At 43.1% G+C, this 27,757-nt stretch overlaps 1 protein-coding gene across 1 annotated transcript; it reads right to left on the reverse strand.

Annotated features, from left to right (window-relative positions):
• Positions 1-27,610, reverse strand: LOC144125216 (gamma-tubulin complex component 4-like). Its single transcript, XM_077658427.1, is given in 15 exon segments — positions 1-257; positions 2,392-2,443; positions 2,445-2,488; positions 2,866-3,000; positions 9,275-9,461; positions 11,294-11,402; positions 12,974-13,069; positions 16,044-16,200; positions 19,683-19,813; positions 20,554-20,680; positions 23,471-23,624; positions 24,370-24,506; positions 25,722-25,891; positions 26,755-26,881; positions 27,408-27,610. Coding segments are annotated over 15 exon segments (1,839 nt in total). The 5' UTR covers positions 27,483-27,610; the 3' UTR covers positions 1-119.
• Between the last annotated feature and the right edge of the window lie 147 nt (positions 27,611-27,757).

Consider the following 27,757-nt stretch of genomic DNA (forward strand, 5'->3'; position numbering starts at 1 on the left):
ATTTTTGCAGAACCCGTGGGAGTTGTCTTTATACAAGAAACTTTTAAAATAAAACTAGTATTAAGCACGGACCACCTCTGCATAGGGGCGTCTTGATTCCACCCCAGATCGGGTGAAAGTCAAGCTGAGTCTGCTGCACAGGCAGACCGGTAGCCACTGTCAAGGCGGAGCAGCAGCTGCGAGGGCTGCGCTTCAGACAGCTTGTTGTGCAGTGAGGACAGCACCTTGAGAAGCAGGTGTTTCCGGCACTGAAAGTCCTGGAAAAAGCATAACACACCACATGAGCACATAAAATATATGGTGGGCTCAAAGCTACAACTAACCAAGCAACAGTTTAGTGGTATCAATCTAGTAAGAAAGGATGTTTCAATTGCACTTCAGAACCCAACCCTGCTTTGTTACACCATATAGCAGAGTATGTAATCATAACGAAAAATTGTCACCCACGTGGCACTGTAATCTCAAAATAACACAAAGGGGGATCTATAGGTGAAACTAAATCCATAAGGGGAACAACGGTATAAACATGTGTTACGAAAAGGTGCACTAAGGATAACGCTGGTGACACATTCTTTGAACGAGTATGCTGCATACCCTTGTCCAAAGCATATCTCAGTGCAGTTGATGCAAAATCAAATTGATGAGCCTGTTTGCATTCTCCCCTAACAATGCATGTCAACAACACCAGGATGCCAGTGTGCTGCTCTAGATGGAAAACTAAAAGGGTGGACATGACAACCCAATATTTCCACTGGCAACATATCTTGGCTAGTAAAATGCTCGACAAATTGTGTGCAGCAGTTTGCAGAGCACTGGCCACCACTTAGTGCTTGACTTTTGTGAAAAACACATTAACTTTATACTGCCATGAAATGCTCAGCGCACAAGATCGCGTCTCAAACGGAAGCTGCCACGATTTGCACATCAAGCAAATAATGCAGGAACTTGTGAAGAAACGAAATTCTGCATTAGATTCCTTCATTGTATAACATGTGCTAACAAGGAACTGAAAGGCTCATTACATGTCTTGCTGTAGCTGTGTCCCATACATTCTTGTACAAGAGAGTCGTGCTGCGTACACATTTGTGACTGCGATCACAACTGAAGGGAGCTAACGAAAAAACTATAGCTGAAGAAAACATTTTTAATCCTTGTGTTGCACCAGTGGCAACACAAGGTGCTCTGGTGCATCACTTCCTAAACCATACTTGGCAGCAGTTGCGATGCTGTCTTTCCACATTTTTTTTTGCAAAGCAAACATGAAAAGCTTATATCAACTAAGAGAAGCAGGCAACATAAGCAAAATTTAAATATTACAAGAGCATGACCATTAAAAACTGGAAGGGTGTAGAAACAACATGAGTAGGCTTCATGAAAGTGAGACTTTTGGCTTAAAGGGGTAAGAGGGTCTTAGAAAAGTTTTTTTATTAATGAAGTCACAATTATGAAATCTTCAGGGAACATGTATTTTTGCATGCTGATTCCAAATATTGAATTTAACTTCATGTGCAACGATTTCTTGAGCACTTATGCAATATTTTATATAACTTTTTGTGGAGAGCTTTCAAGAAATCCTGCTGCAGGGAACTTGCTAGAATGCATGCCATTGGTTTCTCTTGACATTAAGCTATGCAATAAAGCTAAAATTATCATCCTGCCTGTCATAGAAGTTGAGTTACAGAATTTTGAAGTTGTCACTTCAGAAACAGGAAAACAAATTTTTCCTTCTGTTTGTGAAGTACGAAGTTCAAAACCCTGTAACTTAACTTCTGTGATAGGCAGGATAATAATTTTACCCTCATTGCACAACTTGTTGTCAAGACAAGCGGACGGCATACATTTTAGCAAGTTCCCTGCAGCAAAATTTCGTTAAAGCTCTCCACAAAAAGTTACATAACATGTTACATCAAGTCCACAAGGACTTGTACATTAAATTAAATTCCATATTTGGAATCAGAACGCAAAAATACATGTTCCCTGAAGGTTTCATAATTGTGACTTCATTAATAAAAAATTTTTTTCTAAGACCAGCTTCCCCCCTTAAATCCAAAACTATGAAAGTGTACAGTTCAACATAAAGAGAGAGGGAAAATGTTATTTACTGGCGCACCAAAATTAATGCTGCTTTGGAAGGGTGTGTTCTCACGACTTGAGCAGTTTTAAGCGTACAGAAAGATCGCAGCACTGTGCTAACAGTTCAGTCCGATTCTTTACACTAAACTCAGCTTTGGAAAGTGCAGGTGCAGGAAAGCAGACAACAAAAGAAGTGACATAAACCGTTTAAGAGTCAGTGTATGGAAGCGAATATTTAAAAATCTGTGTATGTACATGCAGTGGTGATCATAAGCTACTCTACACCCAGGTTCGGGAAGAAAAAAATTAGTGCTTCACCTTTTCAATGATTTCAAACTGCGAGAACTGTCTCTGGGTCAGCGGTAGCATGAAAAGATTGGCTCATTCCCAGAATGGCCCTGAAGCATTCATGCACCTGAAAGCAGCACGACAGACATTTGTTCAACACTCGATGCATTACACAAAGCATATCACAACCAGCACTAAGATGTCATTGTGTGCAACCCTAAACAAAACATCCTCGTCATCCAGACTGTCCATAGTGTCAAAAAGCACTTTTTTTTTTAAACTGTGCTAGTTTAAGTTATACATTTTCATGGTTATAATACAAAGCTAGAGGTTTGGCTTAAACAGCAAAGTGTGTCCAGACCTATCTTCCTTTGAGCAAATGGCATTATATCTTGCCTTATACAGTTGCATATATGTAGTGACGGAGTACGAAGACGTGGGTTTAGCAATACTATGAAGAAATGCTACTGTGCAGGGATGGCCATATGCCAGGTTTCAACTTACAGGTTGTAGCATTAGCATGCTATCAGTGAGCAGGGAAGCAAGGTAGCTGTTGTGCACGTGCTGGATGGCTTCGAAATCTCGAGTTTCCTTCACTCGTGAGAGCAGGCGGCCCAACTGGCTTTCTATTACATTCACCTAGATGGGAGAAATGAGTGAGACCACAGAAACGACTAGCTGCTCACATAATATTAACTTTGCACATCATACCGGCAGCTTTGTTGATACAACCAGTAAAAGTATTTGTGCAAGAAGTATTATTTTACCATTTAATGATTTCATTCCTGAGCAACAGTTTATGGAATGATATAAATACCATGGCTCATTGAAGAGTTTGTGTTTACTGACTGTATGTAAAAAACAGGCTATATACAGACAGTAGCACCATGTGTTCAATGCTGAGGCTGTTTTATTTTGTTTGCTACACAACAATGTTCACTATATCCGAGTAACAGCTGAACTGAATTAGAGTGGATTTGAAGAAATGAAGCTCAGTTGTGCTGCCTAATCAAAACTGTTCACAATATGTTGCTTCAATTTAAATATACCATCAAAATCTTGCAGAAGCAGCCCACTATGCATATGCTTGGGGCTTTGGATTACTACTAGGCGTGTGCGAGTATTAGAACCTCAAATATTTTTCGAATAGCATTTGCTATTTAATTCAATTCGCACCGCACTTTTACTATTCAAACTATTTGAACACTATTCGAAAATGAATCAAATTGCAGCACTTCTACATTGCGCGCACAAGCCAGATTCTCGTCGCGAACCTCGTCGAGCATCATTTGCCGAAAAGGTTGACAGCCACCACCATAAGCCGACGCGGGTTTCGGTGCGGCAGCTCAGTGCGCACCGATTAAAAACAGTATAGATTAGTGCGAAGGCTTGGACATGTCTGTAGTTGCTGGGTGCCTCGACACGAGCACAGCAGCATAGAAGACACATGGGCACAAATAAGAAGCCATACATCGTTTCTGATAAGTGCGAAAACATGCAATGTGTAGAAACATTTTCTTTTTAAGGCTTTTGGCAGTTATCACTGAGCTGTCAAAGCTGCTGCACACTAGCAAAGCACGAGTACCCGCGCATCATAAAGTAAAATTTATTGCACGGCTATCACTTCTTGTTAAATACTAAATATAGGTCTGCTTAATCTGTAAAGGACAAGAACGAAATGCGGTATGGAAATAAAAGCTGCAGGAGGTCACAGAGCCTACCTTCGCATTTCTAACAAGTCTTGCACAGGGTAGTGACAACTACTGTCTAGTTGGAGATGCTCTTTCGTTACACGTGTAGCCTTCTATGCTGCACGCAGAACTAAATTTCCAGTCGAAGCAAAATCTCATGGCCTAGACATTCGAAAATGCAGCCTTTCCGAATAACATCGCGACGCCGCAAAATCAGTCGGTCAAATAAAATTTTGATAGCATCACCCTAAAGACGGCCGAATATTGAAGTTCCCTAGTCACGCGCCTAACTTTGTGCCACTGCATGGCAGCTAGCAGCATACCTGCGCTGCAGCCATCTTTATGGAGTCCTGCGCGAATACTTTGCTGCATCGTGCGACACAGCACCTTTGGCTGTGCTGGCTATACAGATTCCCACTAGGAATGCTGTGCATTGTTGTGCCAATGAGCTTTCGTTTTCACGCCTTGACTGTGCGGGCTAGCTTTATGAGCACACCTGTGCCTGCCGTCACATGACTTAAACTTTTGTCTTTGTGTCTGGCTGTGCGCACTAGCCCTGGGAGTCCCGCGTGAAACGCTATGCGTTGTGCAAAGCTACTTTCGTTTTCACACCTTTGTGCGGGCACTACGAGCATACCCGTGCATGCCATCACGAGACGTACCTTTGTTTTCACGCCTTTGTGTGCGCGCTAGCTCTAACGAGTGCTCTGTGAAATGCTGTGTGGTGTCGTGCGCCGTACTTTCGCTCCCATGCCTTGGGTTGCGTGCGTTCACCACAACATTGCGATGGACATGCGGAAACAGCTTCAACTGAGTCTGCGCCTGGCCCAAGCACGAGAAGCGCGATTTGGAACTTTTTGGAAAAGTTTCCTAATCTGAAACAGTCTGCCTCTCATGCGAAAACATGCTGAAGACGCCAACGGCAATGACCACCATTCTCGTTAACCATTTGAAGCGACACAAAAAGTTGTAATCGGAGCTTCAAGCTGCTGTTAAAGCAAAGGTGGATACCAGTCAACCAAGCGCGCTGCCGGAATCAAAACGGCAGGCCTTGGACCTAAAGATTGCCAGAATGATAGCCCTCGACTTGCACCCGTATACGATCGTCGAAGGTCGTGGTTTCAAGGACTTGATGAATGAGGCAGTTCCCGGTTATCAGCCATCATCAAGAACACCGCTGTCTCATACAATGGTGCTCAAGTTGTATGATGACACTGGGTGGGTTCGTCCGGAGCTGCACAAAGCATTCGAGGATGGCGTGGCATGCATTCACCTCTGACATTTGGACATCAAGAGCAATGAAAGCTACATCAGCCTGACATGCCACTTCCTGGACCCTCTGTTCAAGCTGATGCGGTACAACCTGAGCACCCATTATTTTCCGGGAAAGCACACAGCAACTAGAATTTGTTGAATTTTTGAAGGTCTTGTTGCTGAATGGGACATTCCAGAGAACAGTTTTCCAATTTATAGGGTGACTGACAAAGCGCGCAATATCAGGGCAGCCACACTTGCTCTTTCTCGGTTCGAAAGAACTTGTCCTGCCCACACCTTGCAGCTGGCTATCAACAACACCAAGGAAATGACTCCAGGCCTTTCTGTGCTTTGTAAGAAAGCAAGAGCCATTGTTGGGCATTACAAGCACAGCCGAAAGGCACATCACAGACTGAACCCGAAAAAACTAAACAAGGTGCCACTTCAAGTTGTACAAGATGTTGAAACGAGGTGGAATAGCAAAGTTGCAATGTTTTCCAGGCTTGTGGAGTTGAGAGGCAATAACCATAAATCCTGCATCTGAAGATGAACACACTGAAAGCTTTTTGGTGAAAGAATGGAGGGAAATGTTGCCGCCTTGAAACCGCTTGAAGGAAAAACTACAGCTGGAGCTGATGGCTACCCAACACTCTCAGATCTTATACCCATCCTTTACTGCTTGCTCACGCACCTAAGCAATGCTGCAGCTCAACAGTTTGCAACGTCTGTATTTTCTGCTAATTTGGCTAAGTGCCTGAAGACAAGGTTTCCCAACTACAAACTTGGCCACGCTGCAAATTTGGCAGTGCCCTTGGACCCTCGTTTCAAGCTGGTGGTGTACCAAGAAGATGGAGCAATGAGTAACTGGCTCAAGAACTTGGTAGTTGAAGATGCACAAAACAGCACCCCAGTATCCCATGTGTTGATGCCCAGGAAACAGTCCAATCCATCTCAGCACTGTGGAAGAATTTCGACACCCTTCTAGGCCAGCGACAGAATTCACAGCCACGAGCACAAGCAGAAGCAGAAAAGTAATTGCAAGATGCGATTCTGGACCGAAAGGAGGATCCTTGAGCTGGTCGTGAGAGCAAGGCGCAAAAGCTTACCCTTTGCTAGCTCAACTTGCAAGGAGATGCCGGCCCATACCAGCCACAAGCATTTCTCAGTTTCTGGTGCTGTTGTTACCAGCAGGAGAACATGATTACTTCATGGACATGTTGAGCAGCTCACTTTCCTCCACTTGTAACCATCCACTCAGTTTAACAGCTGTACTGGAGTGTTCTTTTTCTGAGAACTATGGTATGTGAAAGTACACTACTGAAAAAGGTTGTGCAATAAATTTGCTTTTTTCCTGCAATGTTTTGCAGAACAATTCATCTGTAACTTAACTAGTCAGTACTATTACAAAAATATTCGATTCACGCTCAATTTTTAATATTCAAATTCGCTTCACACCCAAATTTTTGCTATTCGCACAGCTCTAACCAATGGCGGAAAATCTTCAAGTGCCGACCAATCGTTAAAAAGATGATGTTTCGGCCCCGGCTTACGGGGGCCTTTAGGTTTACGGGGGCCTTTAGGTTAGGTTAGGTTAGGTTAGGTTAGGTTAGGTTAGGTTAGGTTAGGTTAGGTTAGGTTAGGTTAGGTTAGGTTAGGTTAGGTTAGGTTAGGTTAGGTTAGGTTAGGTTAGGTTAGGTTAGGTTAGGTTAGGTTAGGTTAGGTTAGGTTAGGTTAGGTTAGGTTAGGTTAGGTTAGGTTAGGTTAGGTTAGGTTAGGTTAGGTTAGGTTAGGTTAGGTTAGGTTAGGTTAGGTTAGGTTAGGTTAGGTTAGGTTAGGTTAGGTTAGGTTAGGTTAGGTTAGGTTAGGTTAGGTTAGGTTAGGTTAGGTTAGGTTAGGTTAGGTTAGGTTAGGTTAGGTTAGGTTAGGTTAGGTTAGGTTAGGTTAGGTTAGGTTAGGTTAGGTTAGGTTAGGTTAGGTTAGGTTAGGTTAGGTTAGGTTAGGTTAGGTTAGGTTAGGTTAGGTTAGGTTAGGTTAGGTTAGGTTAGGTTAGGTTAGGTTAGGTTAGGTTAGGTTAGGTTAGGTTAGGTTAGGTTAGGTTAGGTTAGGTTAGGTTAGGTTAGGTTAGGTTAGGTTAGGTTAGGTTAGGTTAGGTTAGGTTAGGTTAGGTTAGGTTAGGTTAGGTTAGGTTAGGTTAGGTTAGGTTAGGTTAGGTTAGGTTAGGTTAGGTTAGGTTAGGTTAGGTTAGGTTAGGTTAGGTTAGGTTAGGTTAGGTTAGGTTAGGTTAGGTTAGGTTAGGTTAGGTTAGGTTAGGTTAGGTTAGGTTAGGTTAGGTTAGGTTAGGTTAGGTTAGGTTAGGTTAGGTTAGGTTAGGTTAGGTTAGGTTAGGTTAGGTTAGGTTAGGTTAGGTTAGGTTAGGTTAGGTTAGGTTAGGTTAGGTTAGGTTAGGTTAGGTTAGGTTAGGTTAGGTTAGGTTAGGTTAGGTTAGGTTAGGTTAGGTTAGGTTAGGTTAGGTTAGGTTAGGTTAGGTTAGGTTAGGTTAGGTTAGGTTAGGTTAGGTTAGGTTAGGTTAGGTTAGGTTAGGTTAGGTTAGGTTAGGTTAGGTTAGGTTAGGTTAGGTTAGGTTAGGTTAGGTTAGGTTAGGTTAGGTTAGGTTAGGTTAGGTTAGGTTAGGTTAGGTTAGGTTAGGTTAGGTTAGGTTAGGTTAGGTTAGGTTAGGTTAGGTTAGGTTAGGTTAGGTTAGGTTAGGTTAGGTTAGGTTAGGTTAGGTTAGGTTAGGTTAGGTTAGGTTAGGTTAGGTTAGGTTAGGTTAGGTTAGGTTAGGTTAGGTTAGGTTAGGTTAGGTTAGGTTAGGTTAGGTTAGGTTAGGTTAGGTTAGGTTAGGTTAGGTTAGGTTAGGTTAGGTTAGGTTAGGTTAGGTTAGGTTAGGTTAGGTTAGGTTAGGTTAGGTTAGGTTAGGTTAGGTTAGGTTAGGTTAGGTTAGGTTAGGTTAGGTTAGGTTAGGTTAGGTTAGGTTAGGTTAGGTTAGGTTAGGTTAGGTTAGGTTAGGTTAGGTTAGGTTAGGTTAGGTTAGGTTAGGTTAGGTTAGGTTAGGTTAGGTTAGGTTAGGTTAGGTTAGGTTAGGTTAGGTTAGGTTAGGTTAGGTTAGGTTAGGTTAGGTTAGGTTAGGTTAGGTTAGGTTAGGTTAGGTTAGGTTAGGTTAGGTTAGGTTAGGTTAGGTTAGGTTAGGTTAGGTTAGGTTAGGTTAGGTTAGGTTAGGTTAGGTTAGGTTAGGTTAGGTTAGGTTAGGTTAGGTTAGGTTAGGTTAGGTTAGGTTAGGTTAGGTTAGGTTAGGTTAGGTTAGGTTAGGTTAGGTTAGGTTAGGTTAGGTTAGGTTAGGTTAGGTTAGGTTAGGTTAGGTTAGGTTAGGTTAGGTTAGGTTAGGTTAGGTTAGGTTAGGTTAGGTTAGGTTAGGTTAGGTTAGGTTAGGTTAGGTTAGGTTAGGTTAGGTGGTTAGGTTAGGTTAGGTTAGGTTAGGTTAGGTTAGGTTAGGTTAGGTTAGGTTAGGTTAGGTTAGGTTAGGTTAGGCTAGGCTAGGCTAGGCTAGGCTAGGCTAGGCTAGGCTAGGCTAGGCTTGGTTTGGTTTGGTTTGGTTTGGTTTGGTTTGGTTAGGTTAGGTTAGGCTAGGCTAGGCTAGGCTAGGTTAGGTTAGGTTAGGCTAGGCTAGGCTAGGTTGTTCAATTGTGAACAAGGCCCCTGTAAGCCGGGGCCGAAACGTCATCTTTTTTAACGATTGGTCGGCGCTTGAAGATTTTCCGCCATGAACATACCCGACCAGACGGGTTTCCGTCGAACCCTGGATTTCAGCTCTAACCAATACTAAGTAAATAAACCGATTGTAGAAGTTTCATGCTGCTGCATCCTGCAGCCATGACTGCAGGCACCTGTGTGTGTGCCAACTAATGAAGGTCATTCAGGCATATCCGTATCACCTGGAGGTAGTACTGGAGGCTGTCCAGTAAGTGTGCCATCTCTGAGCGCAGCTGCATCATGCGTCGCATCAGGGGGCAGTCCTGCAGGGGACCCGTGCGTGCCACCTTGCACTGAAGAAGCCAACACTGCTGGAGGAACGTTTGGGCTCGTTGCACTCCAAACAGAAGCCGGAACAGCCGAGAATACCTGAAAGGTTACAGTGAAGCCGCTGAAACACTGAAGTCATGAGTGCTGCAACCAGCTGCAGAGTTTGAGAAATGGCGCGGGAAAACAATGCACAACTTCACAGATATAGAGAGCTGGACAATATGGTTCACGCTGACAGTAGAAGCAGAAGAGACTTGAAGAGAATGGAGCAGGCCAGGTTAATAGTGTTTGTGGTTATGCTACGAGAGGAGATGTCAGCAAAGAAGGCACGTGTATTCCTGAACAATGGGTAAAGATTGTGCAGGGTGGGAATGAACCTATTCGGGCTAGAGTGACATGGTGGATAACGTCATGTTCATCAAGGAACACCGAGCAGAACTCCTTCCAGTTTTAGTTCTAAAATCCGTCAGCTGTGCCTTTTGTGACTCTGTTCAAGTTTTTTCAACTGCAAAATATGCTTTCACTGCTGAGAAATTTGAAGTTAAGGTTAGAATATTTATTTCCTGACATTATGATTGAAACTCTCGGTGCTGATGACAACATCAGGTGTTGTGAATTTTCTTTATTTTATGTTTAACTTTTCTTTCTACTTTCCTTGTGTAATGCAAGTGTCCCACCTTTTATAAAATAAGTTATTTTAATAGACAGTTGCACAGTCCTTCTTTGTTCATCTATGCAACAAAAAATTTGCCCCGACATCATTGTCAGACGCATGCACATAGTTATGTATACCCAAAATCGGAAAATGCCCTTAGTATAAAAAAAGAATAAGATGTTCTAATAAACAAGCACGTCGTTCCGGCAGGCACGTGACATGAAGAGGCGAAATGTAGTTGCTTCTTCGCAGTACCCACGGCTAGGAGAGAAAGCATTTGGGAACTACTATTATGTGCTTACATGCAAGTGGGCCGGGTCTGGGGAGTGCAGCGTCAAGAGCAAGAACATTGTGACAGTCAGCCGCCACGGTGGCTTCCCCGCAATGCATTAGTGCGAAAAGGTGAAGCAGCCAAAAAAAAAAAAGCGGAAGAGATCCCTGCTACTTTTGCCATTGCCATCGGCAGAGGACTAAAATCTAACCACAGAAAAGGAGCTGCTCACACCTTGCACCAAGAAATGCAAATCGACATTTTTAAGAGTTGAAAGTGTCAGTTAAAAAGTGTATTTCATTCAACAGTTACATGTTTCAAAATTAGGAAGTTTGGATCGTATGTTTTTTCCCAGCATTTTTTTTAGAACGTCTCAAAGAGGTGCTCTGTAATTCGAATATTTATTACAGTCCCTTGAAGTGTGCATTAAAAAGCTTGTACTGTGTGAACCTGTAATCCATCACTTCAGGCCAACCTCAATTGGTGCCCAATGTCCTTTCAAAAAAGGCTGCAGACGGAGGAGTGTACGTTGCCAGCATTTTGTGGCCCAAAATACAAACATTTTAGGCAATAACAAAGCTGACCACAAAAAAGCATGATCAAGGATATAAACCATACTAAAAATTAGCATCACGAAAGGCACGGAAAGCAAATGGGAGCTGTCACCTTTCCAGCACCACATACAACTAGCATGTGAATGTTCGAGCCACTAAAACAAGCTACATGCCACACCGCACAGTTTTTACCACCCCCCACATACTCTTGCTTCATGTCCTAATGGCATTTGAAAAAGAGCTAAATTCTATTCTGTTGATTTAAGCTATTTCTCAAGACGTGTCAAACAATACAAGGTCACATGGTCAGCTTCTTTTAAATGAGGTGATAAAGCAACCATCACTTTACTTCCATGCTGTTTGTTCTGGTGGAGTTTCTTTTTGTGCGTGCTGCACACTATGACTAACAAGAATGCAGCTGAAAAATGTGCAGTTTTTTTGCTGTCCTTACTTTGACAAGGTTGCTGGAGTAAAGAACACATGCAGTGGCCACATGACCTTGTAGTTCAGGCCTATTGTCTCCCAGCCAGCCAGAGGAGATTGAGTGCTGTCCTGTGTCACTGGGAAGGCAAAAACAATACATTCTATAAATCGGCAGCAGGCACAATACTGTAAGCACTACAACGCCACTTATGCCTCATCTCACTGAAATTCACAATATCGTTTAACTGAGAACACAGGTACAATTCACAGCGCTGTTTGCATGCAACGACCATGCGTAACATGTTGGCAAATAGTGCTTGCCAATCAACAATAGCCACTGATATGACAGACGAGAAGTCCACTATAGTCGGACACAACTCAAGAACAAAGCAACTGTGGTCAAGACCCTTTTCCCAAGCATCTCACCCCAGAAGAGCTGAGCACCAGGCAGGGGGAAATCTTGTACCCATTAGAAAACCGGTGGGTGCCCGGCGGCACTGTGGATCGAACTCAGCACCTCCCGAATGCGAGGCGGATGCTCTACCACAAGACCACCACAAGGAGACCCTTCGGCCGATCGCGTCAACCGACTTTCATGAGGTCATAGTTAATCCCTTTGTACCTGCTAACGTGACATCACAGGGGGTAGCAGATGAAAGGCGACCAAGCACAGCTTAATCAGATTAACTGCTGCGTCATGAAAATCGGTCGATGCCATTGGCTGGAGGGCCTCGTTTGAGACATCCGCTACTTCGTTTGAGTTGTGTCCTAAAATAGTCCCTTTCTTTGCTAGTCATCTACTAACAAAGTAGATCGATTTTTCATATTTATTGCATGCAAACTTCATCAGGATATGCATCATATCCAGAGCTCTGTTATCATTCCAATAGGAAGCATGCAATAAAATCCAGTGTGGCAGGTGCCACACCATTTGCTGCACTCAGGTGAACAGCCCAAAGCTTTTCAAGCCACAGATGTGGTGAAGAACGAAAAGTCGCAAGGTGTAGCCAATGTCTGGCAACTAGGCTTGAAGGCAGCACCATAGTCTGCTATCCTGCAGAAACTGGCTTGAGGTCCTGGCCAAGCTTTCATTCCCAGTTTTGACTCAGGTAGGATTAAATGACTATGCATGTGTGACAGCTCTCCGCAATAATCATGCAACAATTCAGTGCGTGTTGAGCCGAGGGCTATGTGAAGGGGTTTGACCGGCCGCTCTCGTTACTCATTCTCACCTCGCAGAAACACTGTCAAGGATGTATTCTCTCTTTCTTCTTTTTTTGGAGCTTGAAAGACTGCTGTCCACAGCTCAGCAACAGAGCATTTTTTGAGATGCTGCCATGTGTTTGAAAAGGGAGAGCTGGACACCCAAATGTCTCACTTCTACCAAGAAGGCCATTGCTGCCACCAGATTTTTGTGTGTTTATTTTCAGCACATCACAACGTTCTCCCCCCTTGAAGTAACATCTCTCGTTGGATCTTTTATCACAAACAGATAAACTGCCCAAACATTGTGAGCAATCAACTGGCCCGGCAGCAAGTTTGAAGCTGACATGAGGTGATCCGGCCGTTTCTGTCTAGGTAATAGTATAAACAACACGAGAACAATTTTTGCTTTTTGAATCCATGGCTTACAGATTGCACGAAAATTCAGAGTGCTCACATGAAAACCAAATACTGTACTCTACTCTAATCAACAAAGGGGACTCACGCAGCGGAGGTCCAACAGTGATACGGAACTGTTCGGCAAGGTTCTCGTCTTCCGACTGCAGCAGACTACAGGCCTGCTGGAAGATTTCATTGACCTCTGTTGAAAAGAAGATACATCAACACATCAAACTGCAGTCGGAGAATTACAGGGATTTCAGCAACACTACAGTGAGAAACTGCGCATCAAACAATTTTCTGGATCATGCTTAGAATCCACCTTGAAGGAAATTCTGTTCTCCTGTATGGTGCGACAGGGTTCACAAAAAGAATCAGCAAAGTCACTAGGACGGAATATAACAGATGCGGTCTCTTTGCTGCCATGCACCCAACTGACTGGTCTTGGTTAAGTGGCAACTTCCTAGCATAGAAGGCATACACTGGCCAACACCTGGCATAGTCTGTGCCGGCCACAACTGAGTTTAAAAATTTAACCTTTTTCTCTTATTTCAACAGTTTCCTTACATTCTGTAGGCTGCATAGCATTACAAAAAAGAATGCCCATGGGGCTGTACACTGGAATACAGATCAGAGCTCCAGATGGGAGGGTTTTTCTCGCAATATCAAGTGCTGAAAGAAACAAAGCGTGCCATGCTGCCTGGTCCCTAATAACTTGTGTGGTAAATATGTTCCTACATGATATTTGATTAGTATGCGGGGTAGATATGCCCAAGACCCTATGTGTATCTTATCCAGGCTGCGCCGCTGTTTCCCATCAATACTGACCTAGCTTGGCTTGTGTGAAGGGCAAATTTGGACAGCTTGCAAGTCTGAGATAAGCTACTCACTGCAGGTCATCTTTAAAGAATAATAGCCTGTTTGTACCAATTCAATTAGCACTACTTTTCGTTCTCAATGAAAGCAAAAACGTAAGACTACCGGTGCCATGTCACAGTTTTTTTGGGTTTTTACTGATGCTGTGGAGCATTTCAGAAACAAGTTACAGCTGAGAAGTAGGGGAATGATGAATAAGTTGCTTTAGCCCGAGAAGTGTAAGTCCCCTAAATTTTGCAAGTTCGTGGTTGTCAGTTTGTCACAATCAAACCCTTTCCTGGGTTCATTTTTTTTTTTGCTTTGTTGGCTACATTTTCAGAATGAAAAAAAAAATGGTTGTTCTGAGTGCGTTTTATTTTTTCCACGATGCTATACCAACTAGCTCAAATGTTGATTCTACTTAAGTCTTCAACCCTTAGGAATGAGGTTGGCAACACATATTAAAACAAGATGGAATAAATTTTTAACACAGCATTACAGGCAGTATTGAAAATGTGCTGTTACAGTGCGCCCAATAACCCACTTAATTTATCCTGCGCTCACAAAAAGCGTAGTACTTGGCTCTGCTGTTAAGACAACCACTAGGAAAATCGACATAGTTGCCCAAGGTATGTCATGCTGACTTGTCATCTCTGTGGCGAGAACAGGAAGAGAAACCTGCCCATATGTACTAGGAAGGGGTATCAAATCCTGCTGAACCTTCTAAATGAGTAGGAGGCTATTAGGATCATTTTTCTACTCTAAACACATGTGTATTCCAGATTGTGAAGACTTTTAATAAGAATCTTTAATTTGGTGTGTGCTGGGAACCTTTTTTGAATCTGACAGATGTGATACAAGTAACTGAATCCGGTGTTCCTCTTTAGTGTAAACTGAACACACAAGCATAAAAAAAAAATTACTTCTTTGCTTCGTACTAATTCATCAGTGGTATGTTTTGCTCCAGCAAAAAGATACAAGACTGCAGCAGTTCTGAAAACACTACTGTGGCCACCAAGTTGGCCCAAACCTGACAACAAGAGCACAATAGTGCCCATGCAATGCCCACTGATTATTGTCCATTGTTGGTTCCAGTGATTTGTGGAGTCAATCACACAAAGTGCCAACTGGCAGCAGGAAAGCAACTGTACCCAATTAATGTTCACATTTTTAATAGTGCTAATACAGTTTTTAAAAAGACGGGAGGAAAAATGCATTGTCCGGGGAAACGTGCCAACCAAACCGCCCAATTTTGTACAATGTAACTGCTGAATGAGATACAAAGCCATTTATTGACAATTTCACTTCAAAAAAATGTCAATTAGCATATCTGGGCACAACGTCTGAACTACTCTTTTCCTAGTGCTCACAGAATTCAGCCCGCATCTGCGTTTTCCTTAGTGCAGAAAAAACTTCGCGACGCACCCGGTCTGTCGACAGCAATGGCGTAAGTAGCGAGAATCTCTTGCTCTTTCTTTCTTTTCCAGTTGCTTTGCTTCCTTCCCTCAATGCCCAGCAGGGAAGCTGCAGCGGCTGCTGACTGCCGCAGCGTTCTTGTTTTGCTGCATTTGCATGTAAGCACATCGTTGTAGTTCTCAGATGCTTCGCTCCCTTTCATTCAGGAACTGCATTTCTCCTTTTCATATCGCTTCCCTGCGGGTACAGCCCGCTCATATGTTAACGCATTGTTCAAATTTGTTTTTTTTTACACCCTTTGGCCCCTTGCAACTAGGTGTTGCAGAGAAGCCACCACAGCCTGTGACTGTCACTGGTATTCTAGCTCTTCATTATGAGTGCCCATGTGTAGTTGGTGGCTAAACATACCATACAACCAGAATTTGTAGAAACTTTGACCGTAGTAACCGGAAAATCGAGTCATCCAGAAACGTATTAACAGAAGGAAAAATAGTGTAACTCTATGGAACATTTTTATTGCCCACAATTTTGAACGTATGAATCAAGTAATCATTTTAACCAGGAATGCATCAACAAGGTTCTACTGAGATTACCACAGGGAATTTACAGAAACGGCTTTGCACAGAGGCTGACACTTTCAAAGTGCACCTAGTACATTTGTAACTACATCTCCACTCCCAATTCGTCTTGTGCAACGTCATCTGATCATCAGCTTATACTCATGCTGATTGGAAATTTCCTTTCGTCTACAGTGCTGCTTCAAAGACCGAACTGAGGAAGTGACAGATTTGAAGCAAGAAAGTGCATTTCAAACAAATTCCTACGTTCATGCCATGTCATACCTGAATGCAGTGGAACCTTCCAATGTAATTTTTTGGGGATCAGAACAGAGCAGCAATGCTCACCGTGCTCAGTTGTAGCTGCGCGTGGACGACACAAAAGGTGTTCGGCCTTTTGGGAGAAGTGCAGAAAGAGTTCTCCTCGGCCCAAGAGGTATGCATCCCTGAGAAGCCGCAGCTGGGACAGCAGGCAGCCTTCCTCCACAAAGAGCTGCCAAAGGTGCTGTTGAAAAGAACAAGTGACAATACTCCTCATCGGGCCGCAAATGCTATGAAGATGGTATTTCTAGTGCCTTGCCAAGGTCACAATGACAATGATGGCTTTAATTGCACTCTTTTTCATGACAGCCTCATTTTAATGACTGTGAATACCTCTCGAACCAGCCAACCCTGCAGACAATGAGACCACCTGGGATAGATGTGTAACTAACTCCCTAGGCAAACAATTGACTGAAACATGCTTACAGCCTTTGCAACCAGTGCATGTACAGTGCATGTGAATGCGAAGCACTGTGCATATTCTATGCTCCTCTGTATTCAGCATGCAAACAAGCGAAATGGCATTTACGAACCTCAACGTCTACACGCCTAATACCACTACACATCAGTGTTTCTGATTATTAGGAAGGCAACAATCTTGAATGCTTTCAGCATCTTAATTTCAGTTGAGATGAAACATTACATCTACCCTGTACATAGGCAACAGCTGGTAGGCAATAATTCAAGCCCAAGTAACTCAAACCTTCAGCTACAGTAGCTGACCGATTTTTAGGACTCCAGTAATTCAGACTCGCATAATATTTTGGACCTCGTTGAGGAACTGTCACGCATCTCACAGGAACGTGTACATATTCACAATCAATATTTCGGACTCTGTGGAGTCCAAAAGTTCGTCTTTTTTTGGACTAAAACAGCCGACAGCAACACTGTGGACCTCGTTTTTCAACCGAAAATTCGTTTTTTCGGCTTAATATAGATGTGAGCAGGCATCACTGTCGCAACCAACCGGTTCTCCACCACAGTGAAAGGCGTCAACTTGGATTTGAACGGAGTCAGTCGGGCGGGCTGGCTTGGATAGGCTTGGCTATTTGTTCATGGCTGCCATTTGAGATTATGGCACACTGTTGCAAATGGGTTGCAAGCCCCAAGGGTAGCGTTGGCCTGGCGGCCTGGGGCACAGCTGGAAACATCCGAAGGCCCTGGCAAAGGATGAGTCGACTGCCAACAGAACAACTTGTTTATTCTGGCATCGCAAAAGAGCAGCCGGTCAGGGCGACCACGTTACTCGAAGGAAGAAATCGAAGTCTCTCTTTGGCGTCCGGGGCAGCTGCCTTTTATACCCTCGGAGTCGAGGGCAAGAAGGAACGGCACGGGATGAGGCGCCCGATACGGCGACGCTCGGACATGTTCAGACGTGACGTGCGCGTCCGCCGGGCTGGCGCCAGTCAGACCTCCTCGCCTCCCAGTTGGGGAGCTCCTCTCCCCGGCTGCCGCGCTTAAGTGTGGGCACCAACATGCACACACACACACACGACGACACGTGGCATTGAAACCTGCCTGGACGCGCTTGGCGGGAGGCGTTACGGCAGCACTGAACGGGCCCAAAATGACCGCCACTTTGAACGAAGCCCCGGCGTCCGTTGCATCCGCGCCGGCTATACTGCGCGTCGTAGGCGAAACGTAACAACACTCATCCTTGCCACTGAGTTGGCCTACAAACTATGCATGATCGCGTTGAAAACGGGGGAGTTGCAGCATCCGCCGTGGCTTGGTCAGCGCAACCCGATGCTGGGGAGGTGAGGGGGTAGTGCATTCGCAGGAGCTTGCTTCCGCTCGCGCCTTTCCGTGGATTACCTCTCTCAATCCTCGTCAGCGTCGTTGTCGATGGAAAACGGGCTGTTCGTGCTTTGTGTGGAGTGTGCATTCTTTCGCGACATGGCCTGTGGCTGCGTTGCATTATCTGGTATCATGAAGTAGACTGACTCTATTGTGACACGAGGTGGTGCGGACATGACGAAAGCATGGCTGTGGCTCATATGAAGTTTAATATTACTGCTTGCAAGCAAAACTTGGAAAGCGGCGAAGTTAGCAATGTTTAAAGTCAGTTTTCCACAGAAAGATTATTTTTTTAAAGTTCACGGCCTCTCTGGACTGTTCAATTATTCAGACCATTTTCCGGGTCCCTCCCGAGTATGAAAAATCGGCTGACAACTGTAAATCAAAGTCCGATATTAAGGTCAGCCTACTGTGCTCACAGCACATTTCAAACCAGTTAAATAAAATTATGCTTTTTGTTAGTACATGCTACATACAATTCCATGAGCAATGCAATTTCTGCAGCCAAATATGGTTAGACATAAGCATTCATGGAGTGAAGGGCAATAGGAACACAGTAGCATTTGGCACAAGACACAAGGCTTAGTACGCCGAAAGAGTGAAACAAAGTGATCCCTTTAATCAAACAGGCACGAAAGGACTTTTTTGTCATTATCTTGTGAAGTACTCAGTCGCATCACGGGATACAGTTCTAGCTCTTCACTTTTTTTTCCTTCGTTGTGACCAAACAAAATTGGAGCAGAGTACACTGGCATTGTAATACAACCCCCCTCCCCTAAAAGAAATAAATAAACCTAAATAAATACTACTGTGATGACACAGAGTACAAAGAGCAGTAACCAATTCAGTTCTGGCATACATCACTGTACTGAAGACATAAAATTAAAGCACTTATACAATTTTGTCAGCCAAAAATAAAAAGTAAAGAAGCTTCAGCGTGGCTAAAAATGAAAGAGTTGGTAAGGCTGGAGAACCAATTCATTCTGCATGAAGTATGGTACATAAGGTTCTATTAATTTTTGTCCACGTGTACTCAGCAGTACTTAGTGACTTGTGTGAAGCATTAAAGGGACCAACAACAAATTAAAATACGTTACTGAGATTATGGTGTAAATGAAAAGATCCTGTCCCATTTTCACCGAATTGAGTGGTGTAACATTAATGAAACAAGGCTTATATTTTTTACTCTGGCACTGAAGATATCGTAGAACAAGTCAAAAGATGTGCCAAGATGAAACCTTGGTAGTATAAGCACATCCCACCATGTGACTACATCTTGCTAAAATATGACCTTTATGTAGTCAAATGCGTTGTTATTTTCTTTAAAAATGTTTTTCATATTTTATTGTGATGGTTTACGCTGTCTTTGATCAGTCTTTCAATGATGAGTGGCACTTCCTTCATATACTTGATAAACTGCTTTGTGCTGTTGTTACTAGATGGCGCCAAAGTGTCCTGTAATCCTCAGATGAAGAGGGAGCAATAGTCCACTTAAACTGTCGCCAATGAGCCCTATATCACTGTGCCGTAATACCTTTGTGCGTGGAAATGCAAGCCGATGATACGCCGCACTAAAACCACCTAATTTATTCATGGCAGCTGGAGTCATAGTTTTCAGTTATTCACTGTTTTCAGCCTGCAGTCACTATAGTACTTCCTGATCATGGCTTCTGGCATCGAGATGCAAAATTCCAACTGACTGAAAAATTTTTTCGCAAAATTTAATAGTGTTTCTAGCAAACCCACTGGAGGATTGTGCACCAAAAACGTTACGGTTCCTTAAAATTCAGCTGTCAGTCCATTTAGAATTTTCCTCAGTTTTGAGTCCGTCTCAATTGCTGAACATTACCAAACAAGCTGATAACATACCGCAGCTGCAGCTGAGCGAACGTCCTCCACAAATGCCTCGAGGTGAAGCAAGTCGAGCTCTGGGGACTCTTTGATTGTCTGCAAGCGATCCAGAAACTCTGTCTCTTGCTCTGCCTTGTAGACTGGTCGTCCTGTTCCAACCAAAGAAGACATGCCGTAAGCCCACCATGATTACGTCACTCAACGGCTTTTGGTAACACTGCACAGTCACCTAGAAGACTGAGGCGCGTTCAAACTGACCAGCTCTTTTGTTCAAAAGCTACGATACAAATGGCTAGCAACAAAGGTTTACAAACCGTTGCAAACAAGAGAAAAACTGAACAACCTCACAGTTAAAGCATGCAGGAATCAAGAGCTGTTATTTGCACTTGTGGGTGCCACTGTTTCAGTTTAGTTCAAACAGGTATGATCCTGGGGACAGGTTGGCCTTTTCTTAGCAACTGCATAGTGAGCTCAATACAAAAAAATGCAGTCACTGTGCTTATGTTGCACATGCCATGCAAGTCTACACTATGCATGAGAAAGAATGCATTTGTTCCAATGTTGGGATGCTGTAGTAAGTAATTTAAATTTCTCCATCTGTTTGCAGAACAAAATAAAGCAAGCTGAATTCTCAGACAAGCCACTGCACCCCTTTCGGAGTCACCTGAGTTACATAACCACAGATGGCGCATTTGAGATCACCTCCTCCCGACCCTAAAGAACCCAGGACTGCTTAGATAACATTTTAGCTCAACGCAGGAGTTTTGGGCTATGACATACAACAACAATGCTGCTTAGAGCAAAAAGAGTCCCTCATATAGCTATCACTACAAAATTGCAAGGAGAACTGCACCAATATGACAACAAATGGTGGTCAGGCACAGCTCACCCATAGACTGGCCAAAGACTCGCACAGCTGATCCAGCAAAAAGCACTTTTTTGGCAAAAGAAGCGGAAAGTTGTTCAGGGAGCAGGTGTGGATCCAAGCCAAAATCATCCATTGACTCTAGCGGGGTCTGCAATGAGAGAGACAAAGTTAAGCTACTACACAAATTATTTATAACAAAGCTGGCACGCTAGCAGGGTAAATAGAAAGCAAGCTTTTTATAAGAGGTACAGCAAAAACAGACCTCGATGCAGGTTTCCTAAACCTTACCCGTTGCCTTTAATGCAGCTTATAATTACTGCTGCATTTTTAGAAAATTTCCCGTTCCAGCTCTTCAGCATGGGTGACTACCCTTTTTCTTTTCCTTCGAGCATGTGAGGTTTTTGCTAGAAGTTTGCAAATATATATTTTCTTGTTAGGCCAGTAAGGGTAATAAAAACTGGCTGCAAACAGAACTGAATATTGTTGAGTAGCTCCAACACTAAAACAGGTAATATAAAACACAAAAGAAGCAAAAACTTAAACTAACTTCTGCACAGCCTATGAGATTGAAGCAGCTGAGAGCAAGCTTTCCAGAACGACTTCGAGTAGAACAGCGTTGTGCCTCGCATGAGAAAACAGAAGGTGCATAAACCCTGTGTGCTATTGGCTCCAGCTCATTCCGTAGAAAATGCGTTTGAACGTAGCTATGTTTACTCAAGCAGTTCGACAACCAGTACAGAACAAACCAATGTATGCAGTAGTCACTTCGTGGCCAGTGGAAAAAGGCTACTCAAATGGATAGGACGCCATGCCTTGTTGTGATTCACAGCAGACCATTCCGTTAATTTTAGTTGGTCATTTTCCCTGACTTGGCTAATTTACTTATAGTATCCATGACAATTCCCCGATTTTTCCAGGTGCACAAAATTTCCCCGATGATTTTAAGTATTCCAGGTCGCTAGACACCCTGATTATTACAACTGCGCATGCAGCTTCTGATGTCACACTGAAGATGACTGCACTCTCAACATTTTGCAGAGCACTTTCTTAAGCGTGACTAACACTGGGGAGCACTGCAGGTCCCTTGTCCTGCCCTTTACATGTATAGCACCATCACTGCATTGAAACTTTACAGTTTGTACACCTCACCCTTCAGAATACCTTACCTGAAATTTTTGAACCATTTAATTCTTTTTGTTCAACTTTATGCTTCCTCTTTATTTTTATTACCCTACTCTGCTAGAGCCCTTCTCTCCTGAAGCCGTTTACAAGAGCAAAAATCATCTAGATGGTTATCCGTATGCCATCAAAACTTCCTGCTCTCCAATCCTTTTCCACTGTCTCAAAGTCGCACTATAGAATCCCACAGTTTCAATCACGCAGACAGCTATTGCCGCCCAACAATGAATTCTGCGCAGTGAGAATCATAATCAGAGATTGATCATCATCATCAGCAGCAGCCTTACTACGCCCACTGCAGGGCAAAGGCCTCTCCCATGTCTCTCGAATTAACCTTGTCCTTTGCCAACTGCGCCCACCCTATGCCTGCAAACTTCCTAATCTCATCCGCCCACCTAACCTTCTGCCGCCCCCTGCTACGCTTGCCTTCTCTTGGAATCCACTCCGTTAATCTTAAGGATTAGCGGTTTTCTTGCCTTCAAATTACATGCCCTGCCCAATCCCATTTCTTCCTCTAGATTTCGACTAGAATGTCATTTACACGAGTTAGTTGTCTCACCCAGTCTGCCCGCTTCCGGTCTCTTAACGTTACGCCTATCATTTTTCTTTCCATGGCTCGCTGCGTTGTCCTCAACTTAAGCTGAACCCTTTTCGCTAGCCTTCATGTTTCTGCCTAGTAGGTGAGTACAGGTAAGATACAGCTGTTGTACACTTTTCTCTTGAGGAATATTGGTAAACTGCCATTCATCATCTGAGAGAACCTGCCATATGCGCTCCACCCCATTCTTATCTTTCTACTTATTTCCCTCTCATGATCCGGATCAGCTGCCACTATCTGCCCTAAGTAGATTCCTTTACCACTTCCAGCACCTCGCTGCCAGTTGTGAACTGCTGTTCCCTTGCTAGGCTGTTTAACATTACTGTGGTTTTCTGCATGTTAATTTTTAGACCCACTGTTCTGCTCTACCTGTCTAACTCATTGATCATGATCTGCAGCTCACCTCCTGAGTGACTCAGCAAGGCAATGTCACGAGCGAATCGCAGATTATTTAGGTATTCTCCATTAACTCTTATCTCCAACTGTTCCCAATTCAGGCCTCGGAATGCCTCCTGTAAACAGGTGAGATCATTGGAATAGCATTGGCGAGATCCTGTCTCCTTGCTCGACGCCCTTCCTTATTGGAATTTTATTGCTGACATTATGGAGGACTATGGTAGCTGTGCAGCTGCTATATATATCTTCCAGTATTTTGACATAAGGCTCTTCTACACCCTGATTCCGCAATGCCTGTATGACTGCTGATGTTTCCACTGAGTCAAATGTTTTCTCGCAAACAATTAAGGCTATATATCAGGGTTTGTTATATTCTCTGCATTTCTCTATAACCTGATTGGAATTGTAAATAAGATCTATTGTGGAATATCCTTTACGAAAGCCTGCCTGATCATTTGGTTGATAAAAGTCTAAGGTTGCCCTGACTCTATTAGCGACTGCCTTAGTAAACACCTTGTATGCAACAGACAATAAGATGACCGGTCTGTAACTTTTTAAATCCTTGGCATCCCCTTTCTTATGAATTAAGATGATGTTTGCGTTCCTCCAAGCTTCTGGTACGGTCAAGGTCATAAGGCATTGCGTATACAGGGTGGGCATGCATGATTGTAAAGAACGAAATGATCTAAACTTTGATGTCTCCATTCCTTCAATGTCTCCTTTGTTGGACAAAAATTTGCATGAAAGAGTGCAGTGAGTACAAACTTCTAAAGTACTGCTGCTGGTGTTGTGTGGCGTCTGGGATGGGCTTGAGCTTAATTTCTTCACAAAGAATTCTTTGTGTGGGTCGCAAAGAAGGCCGTGCAGCACCCAGGAGGAGATCTGCTGGCACAGCACCCCATAACATGCCTGCAAGAGCCTGCAAATACAATGCGCAAGTTAAAACAGCGCTTTAATATTCATAATGCACTGCAGAGAGCAAGCGCTCCTGCAGCCCACAACAGCAGCCAGTTACACGGAATGTTGAACTAGTCGGTGAACAACACAGGACATTGTAAGAGTGAAAAGGATAAGAAAAAGAATGACACCCAGGAGGGTTAAAAAAAAAAAAGAAACCTGGTGCGATAATTATGCGTCAAGATTTATGTTGCTTTAATTCTGTTTGATCTGAGTTCTATTATAGCGCTTACTATGTTTCATACCATGGCACTCCACATTTTCTTGAGACACAACAATTAGACTTCCTACAACATCGAAAGATGAAGAGGCTCCAAGCGATGTAATGATTTAGTCATAATGATGTGAGAAGCAATAATTGTGATATCTGTATACTAGCAGAACACTGTGGCACAGCTTAGCTTAAGTAACAAAACAAGTGAAGACATTAAAATTGTGCAAAAAGAAAGCATAAAACGCCAGTAACTTCGATAACGTTGTATTTGGCCCACATGCAACATGGTGCTCTCGACAACGGAAGTACAAGTAGAAAAACATAATACCATTGATATCTGATTCAAAATCCTGATATCGCTTAAGCATAAATTCTGGCACTATCAAGAAACACTGTCTTTTATAAGAGATAGTCAGGAGAACACTGATAGATGATCACAGCTTTAAAAAACCATCTATATTCATGTTCAGACGCAATGAGGAACTAGACTCACAGGGACATGTTCTTCTTGGCAACAGGAAGGGCTGTAATAGAGCTCTTGTGCACATACTGGAGGATGCTGCAGCCATGCACTCGATTGGTTTCAACCTCGGTGACCAAGTCACGCAGTTTCAGAAACAGCAGGTGGTACTGGGCACGGAGGGCAATCAAACAGCGCTGAGCTAAGCTCACCACAGCACAGACAAACACAGTCTGTTAACCCTTTAAGGCGCTTTGTACACAACTGTGTACATTGCGAACTCGCAGCCATTTCTCAGGTTGTGCTGTACCTAGGACCGGTTCCTTCATTTTAATTTAGCATCCTTCATCTTGAAATAAGCTGCTTTTCCATGCCAACTAGCAAATGCAACAAATATTTCACAAAACTGAGAGCTTGGTAATGTGTCTCCCACCATTTTCTAACAGATTTTTGTCACCAGTAAAGATGTAAATATATTTTTTTTTCCGAATTCCTTAGGTCATATGCATCTCTGAAACTCAAAAATGATCCCCAGAGCATTAATATCCGATGGAGAACTAACAAATTGGCTTTCCTGAGGCCTAGATATACTTCTTAGGCATAAAAATATTTCTTTACAATCGAAGTGATAAATGGCACCTGAAAGGGTCAAATGTCTAACCCTACAGCATCACGATAGAACTAGAGTATGAAAGTGATTTTTACACAGTCAAATGGCATGTCCAGACACCCTCCCCAACCAAGAACTGCTGCTCATTGTTCAGATGAAATGTCGTCATCACATAGCAAGGTCACATGACCTGTTGTCACTGGTCCCATAACCCATTAATCAAGTGAACCCCCATCACATTTTTTTTTTTCGTCACAGTCTTTTTTCCACATTTCCGCTACACATACAGCTGACATTGAAAACCCTATCACATTACATGACCAACCTTTCAACATTCTTGGCTTCGTTTAAAACAATATAATGCAGCTGACTCGCATTGCAGCCAATTAGCAAGCAAAACTCAATGAGAAAAACAAATGAATAAAGAACACTTTTTTTCGCCCATTATGCACAAATGACCAAAACTTAAATTTTGGTTATACTTGGAAAATTCCTGTCATCATAAGCAATCAGTTCTGTATCTTTAACAGGTCAAACCCTGTGAAACAGAACAAATCACTATGTAATAGAATGTTCTTCACAACTTAATATCACAGTTCAACACTTCCAAATCTACTGTCTTCTGTACTTCATCCACAGTGCAAAGCCATGAGCACATCACAAAAAAAAGATAACGTAGCAGGTGCTGACTAATCCAGTGCACAATGACAAATGCTCGGGAAATATTTGGCAGTATCACGTATGCCACACCAATCAGCTTTGAGAAAAAATTTACCTTATCAAGGACCTCCTGAAAGCGCATCAAGGACACCTGATTTCCCTCAAGGACCTCTTTCTCAAGGACAAGCAATTCCTCCGAGTATCGATGCAAGACCTTTTTCAATCCCGCACAAAGAGCATGCAAGTAGAATCCAGTTTTAAGCGTCTTCTCGCCTTCCTGTGAGCCTGGAATTCACAAATAAAAACCCGTGAAATACAAGCTACACGGTCCCTTCCCAATAGTAGTGGTTTTGGTTCCACATCAGTGAATACAAAGCAAGCGCAGGCGGCAGTTATTATTGTCGGTTTCATTCGGGAAGACATGAGGACCAAGTACCAGCTTACTTAACTAGCTTCTAATGCCTCTGCATGCTAATATATTGCAGAAACTACAGGAATGTCAGCCAGGTTCCAGCGGTATCATTTGTTGGAAACAAAGCCCCAATAGGGAACGATCCTGTTGATGCTGAAATCTAACGTAAGATGAAAACTCGTCTGGTCGGGTAGCAGATTCATATACTAAGAAAGGAGCGCCGACCAAAGGTTGTTGTTTAATATGAGGACGTTTCGGCTTCCATACGGAAGCCTTGATCACTTGATAATACGAAGACGTTTCGGCTTCCATACGGAAGCCTTGATCACTTGATAATACGAAGACGTTTCGGCTTCCATATGGAAGCCTTGATCACTTGATAATACGAAGACGTTTCAGAAGCCGAAACGTCCTCATATTAAACAACAACCTTTGGTCGGCGCTCCTTTTTTAATACATGAATCCTGTTGATGCTGCTGGCACTTACATGAACCGCTCATTTGGCAGTAAAACAATATGCAGAGCAAGCAATGTGCATGGTCAAGGTCCCTGCCCTTATTCTGAAAAACATTACGGCGCACAGAGCTCAGCAGAGAATATGGATGTGCAGAGCGAATACCAAAACTCTGTATAACAAGGAATGCTTAGCAGCGGCACCACACCTTGTCAACTTCCACAAATCGTTCAAAATAATTCAGGGTAACCAGTAAATGTAGTAAGCAAAAGACATTACAACCTCCTGTGCTAAAGCTGTGGTAGGTCGCAATGAAGTTCCGTAAGTACTTGACATGGTAACCTAAAGCACAAAGCTTGTCCAGAATCGTGGTTTCGGATGGATGCAGAAAAGGCAGCCCTTTGACAACCTGTAAACAAACATGCATGAAAACTTAAATGTAATCAACAAAATGTTCAGGAAAACATTAATTTTTTACATGCAGTTACTGAAGTAGCAAGTGTTGCCTAAATCACAGTAATGAACACCACGCGCGAGACAGACGTTTGTAACATTAATTCGATTTAAAATACAAGTTTCGACATTTTGTTTGGCTATCTTCGTTCGTCTACAGATGCACATTAGTTGAAAACGTATGCACAAACAATGGAACAAACGGCGCTAAAAACTTAAGATCGATGGCAAGTTCAACTCTTCGTAAACGTGAAAGTCTTATTCAGAAACAGTCAAGTGTCACCTTTGTGACAGTTCGTTTATGCGCGAAACCATGTTTTCTTACACTTTTTACCAGCCGACGTAGTATCAAATGTGTCCAGTCATGCAGGTACAGCTTTACGCAGGTTCCGTGTATACAAAGCCCACATCGAACAAAGTTGAAGAAGCTCCAGAGTTAAAATGTTGAAATGCACCAGACAGCAGCCAGTGAAAGTGCTTACTGAAAAAGTGCCTTCTTTTTCAACGAAGATGGTTCCCGGGTACCCATTCAACGCGAAGAGCAATTCATGAAGCATTTTGTTGCATTACGTTGGAAGATCTGTTGCAAAATTGGTACCGTCAACTCCGTCACCGCTCACTGCAATGAAATCACACACATGATTGCCGCCATTTTCACCGAACAGCGTTACAAGTCGCCGGGCGTTGCTATGGGTACGTTTCTTTTTAAATATATGTCAGAGTGCTAGATAATACTTAAAAAGCTAACTTAACTTTTTTAAACTTATTTCTATGACGTACTTAATTTTTAAATGAATAACTAATTTTTGAACATAACATTAATAAATACTCT

This window comes from Amblyomma americanum, chromosome 3 (assembly GCF_052857255.1).
Source record: "Amblyomma americanum isolate KBUSLIRL-KWMA chromosome 3, ASM5285725v1, whole genome shotgun sequence".
In the NCBI taxonomy this organism is placed as follows: domain Eukaryota; kingdom Metazoa; phylum Arthropoda; class Arachnida; order Ixodida; family Ixodidae; genus Amblyomma; species Amblyomma americanum.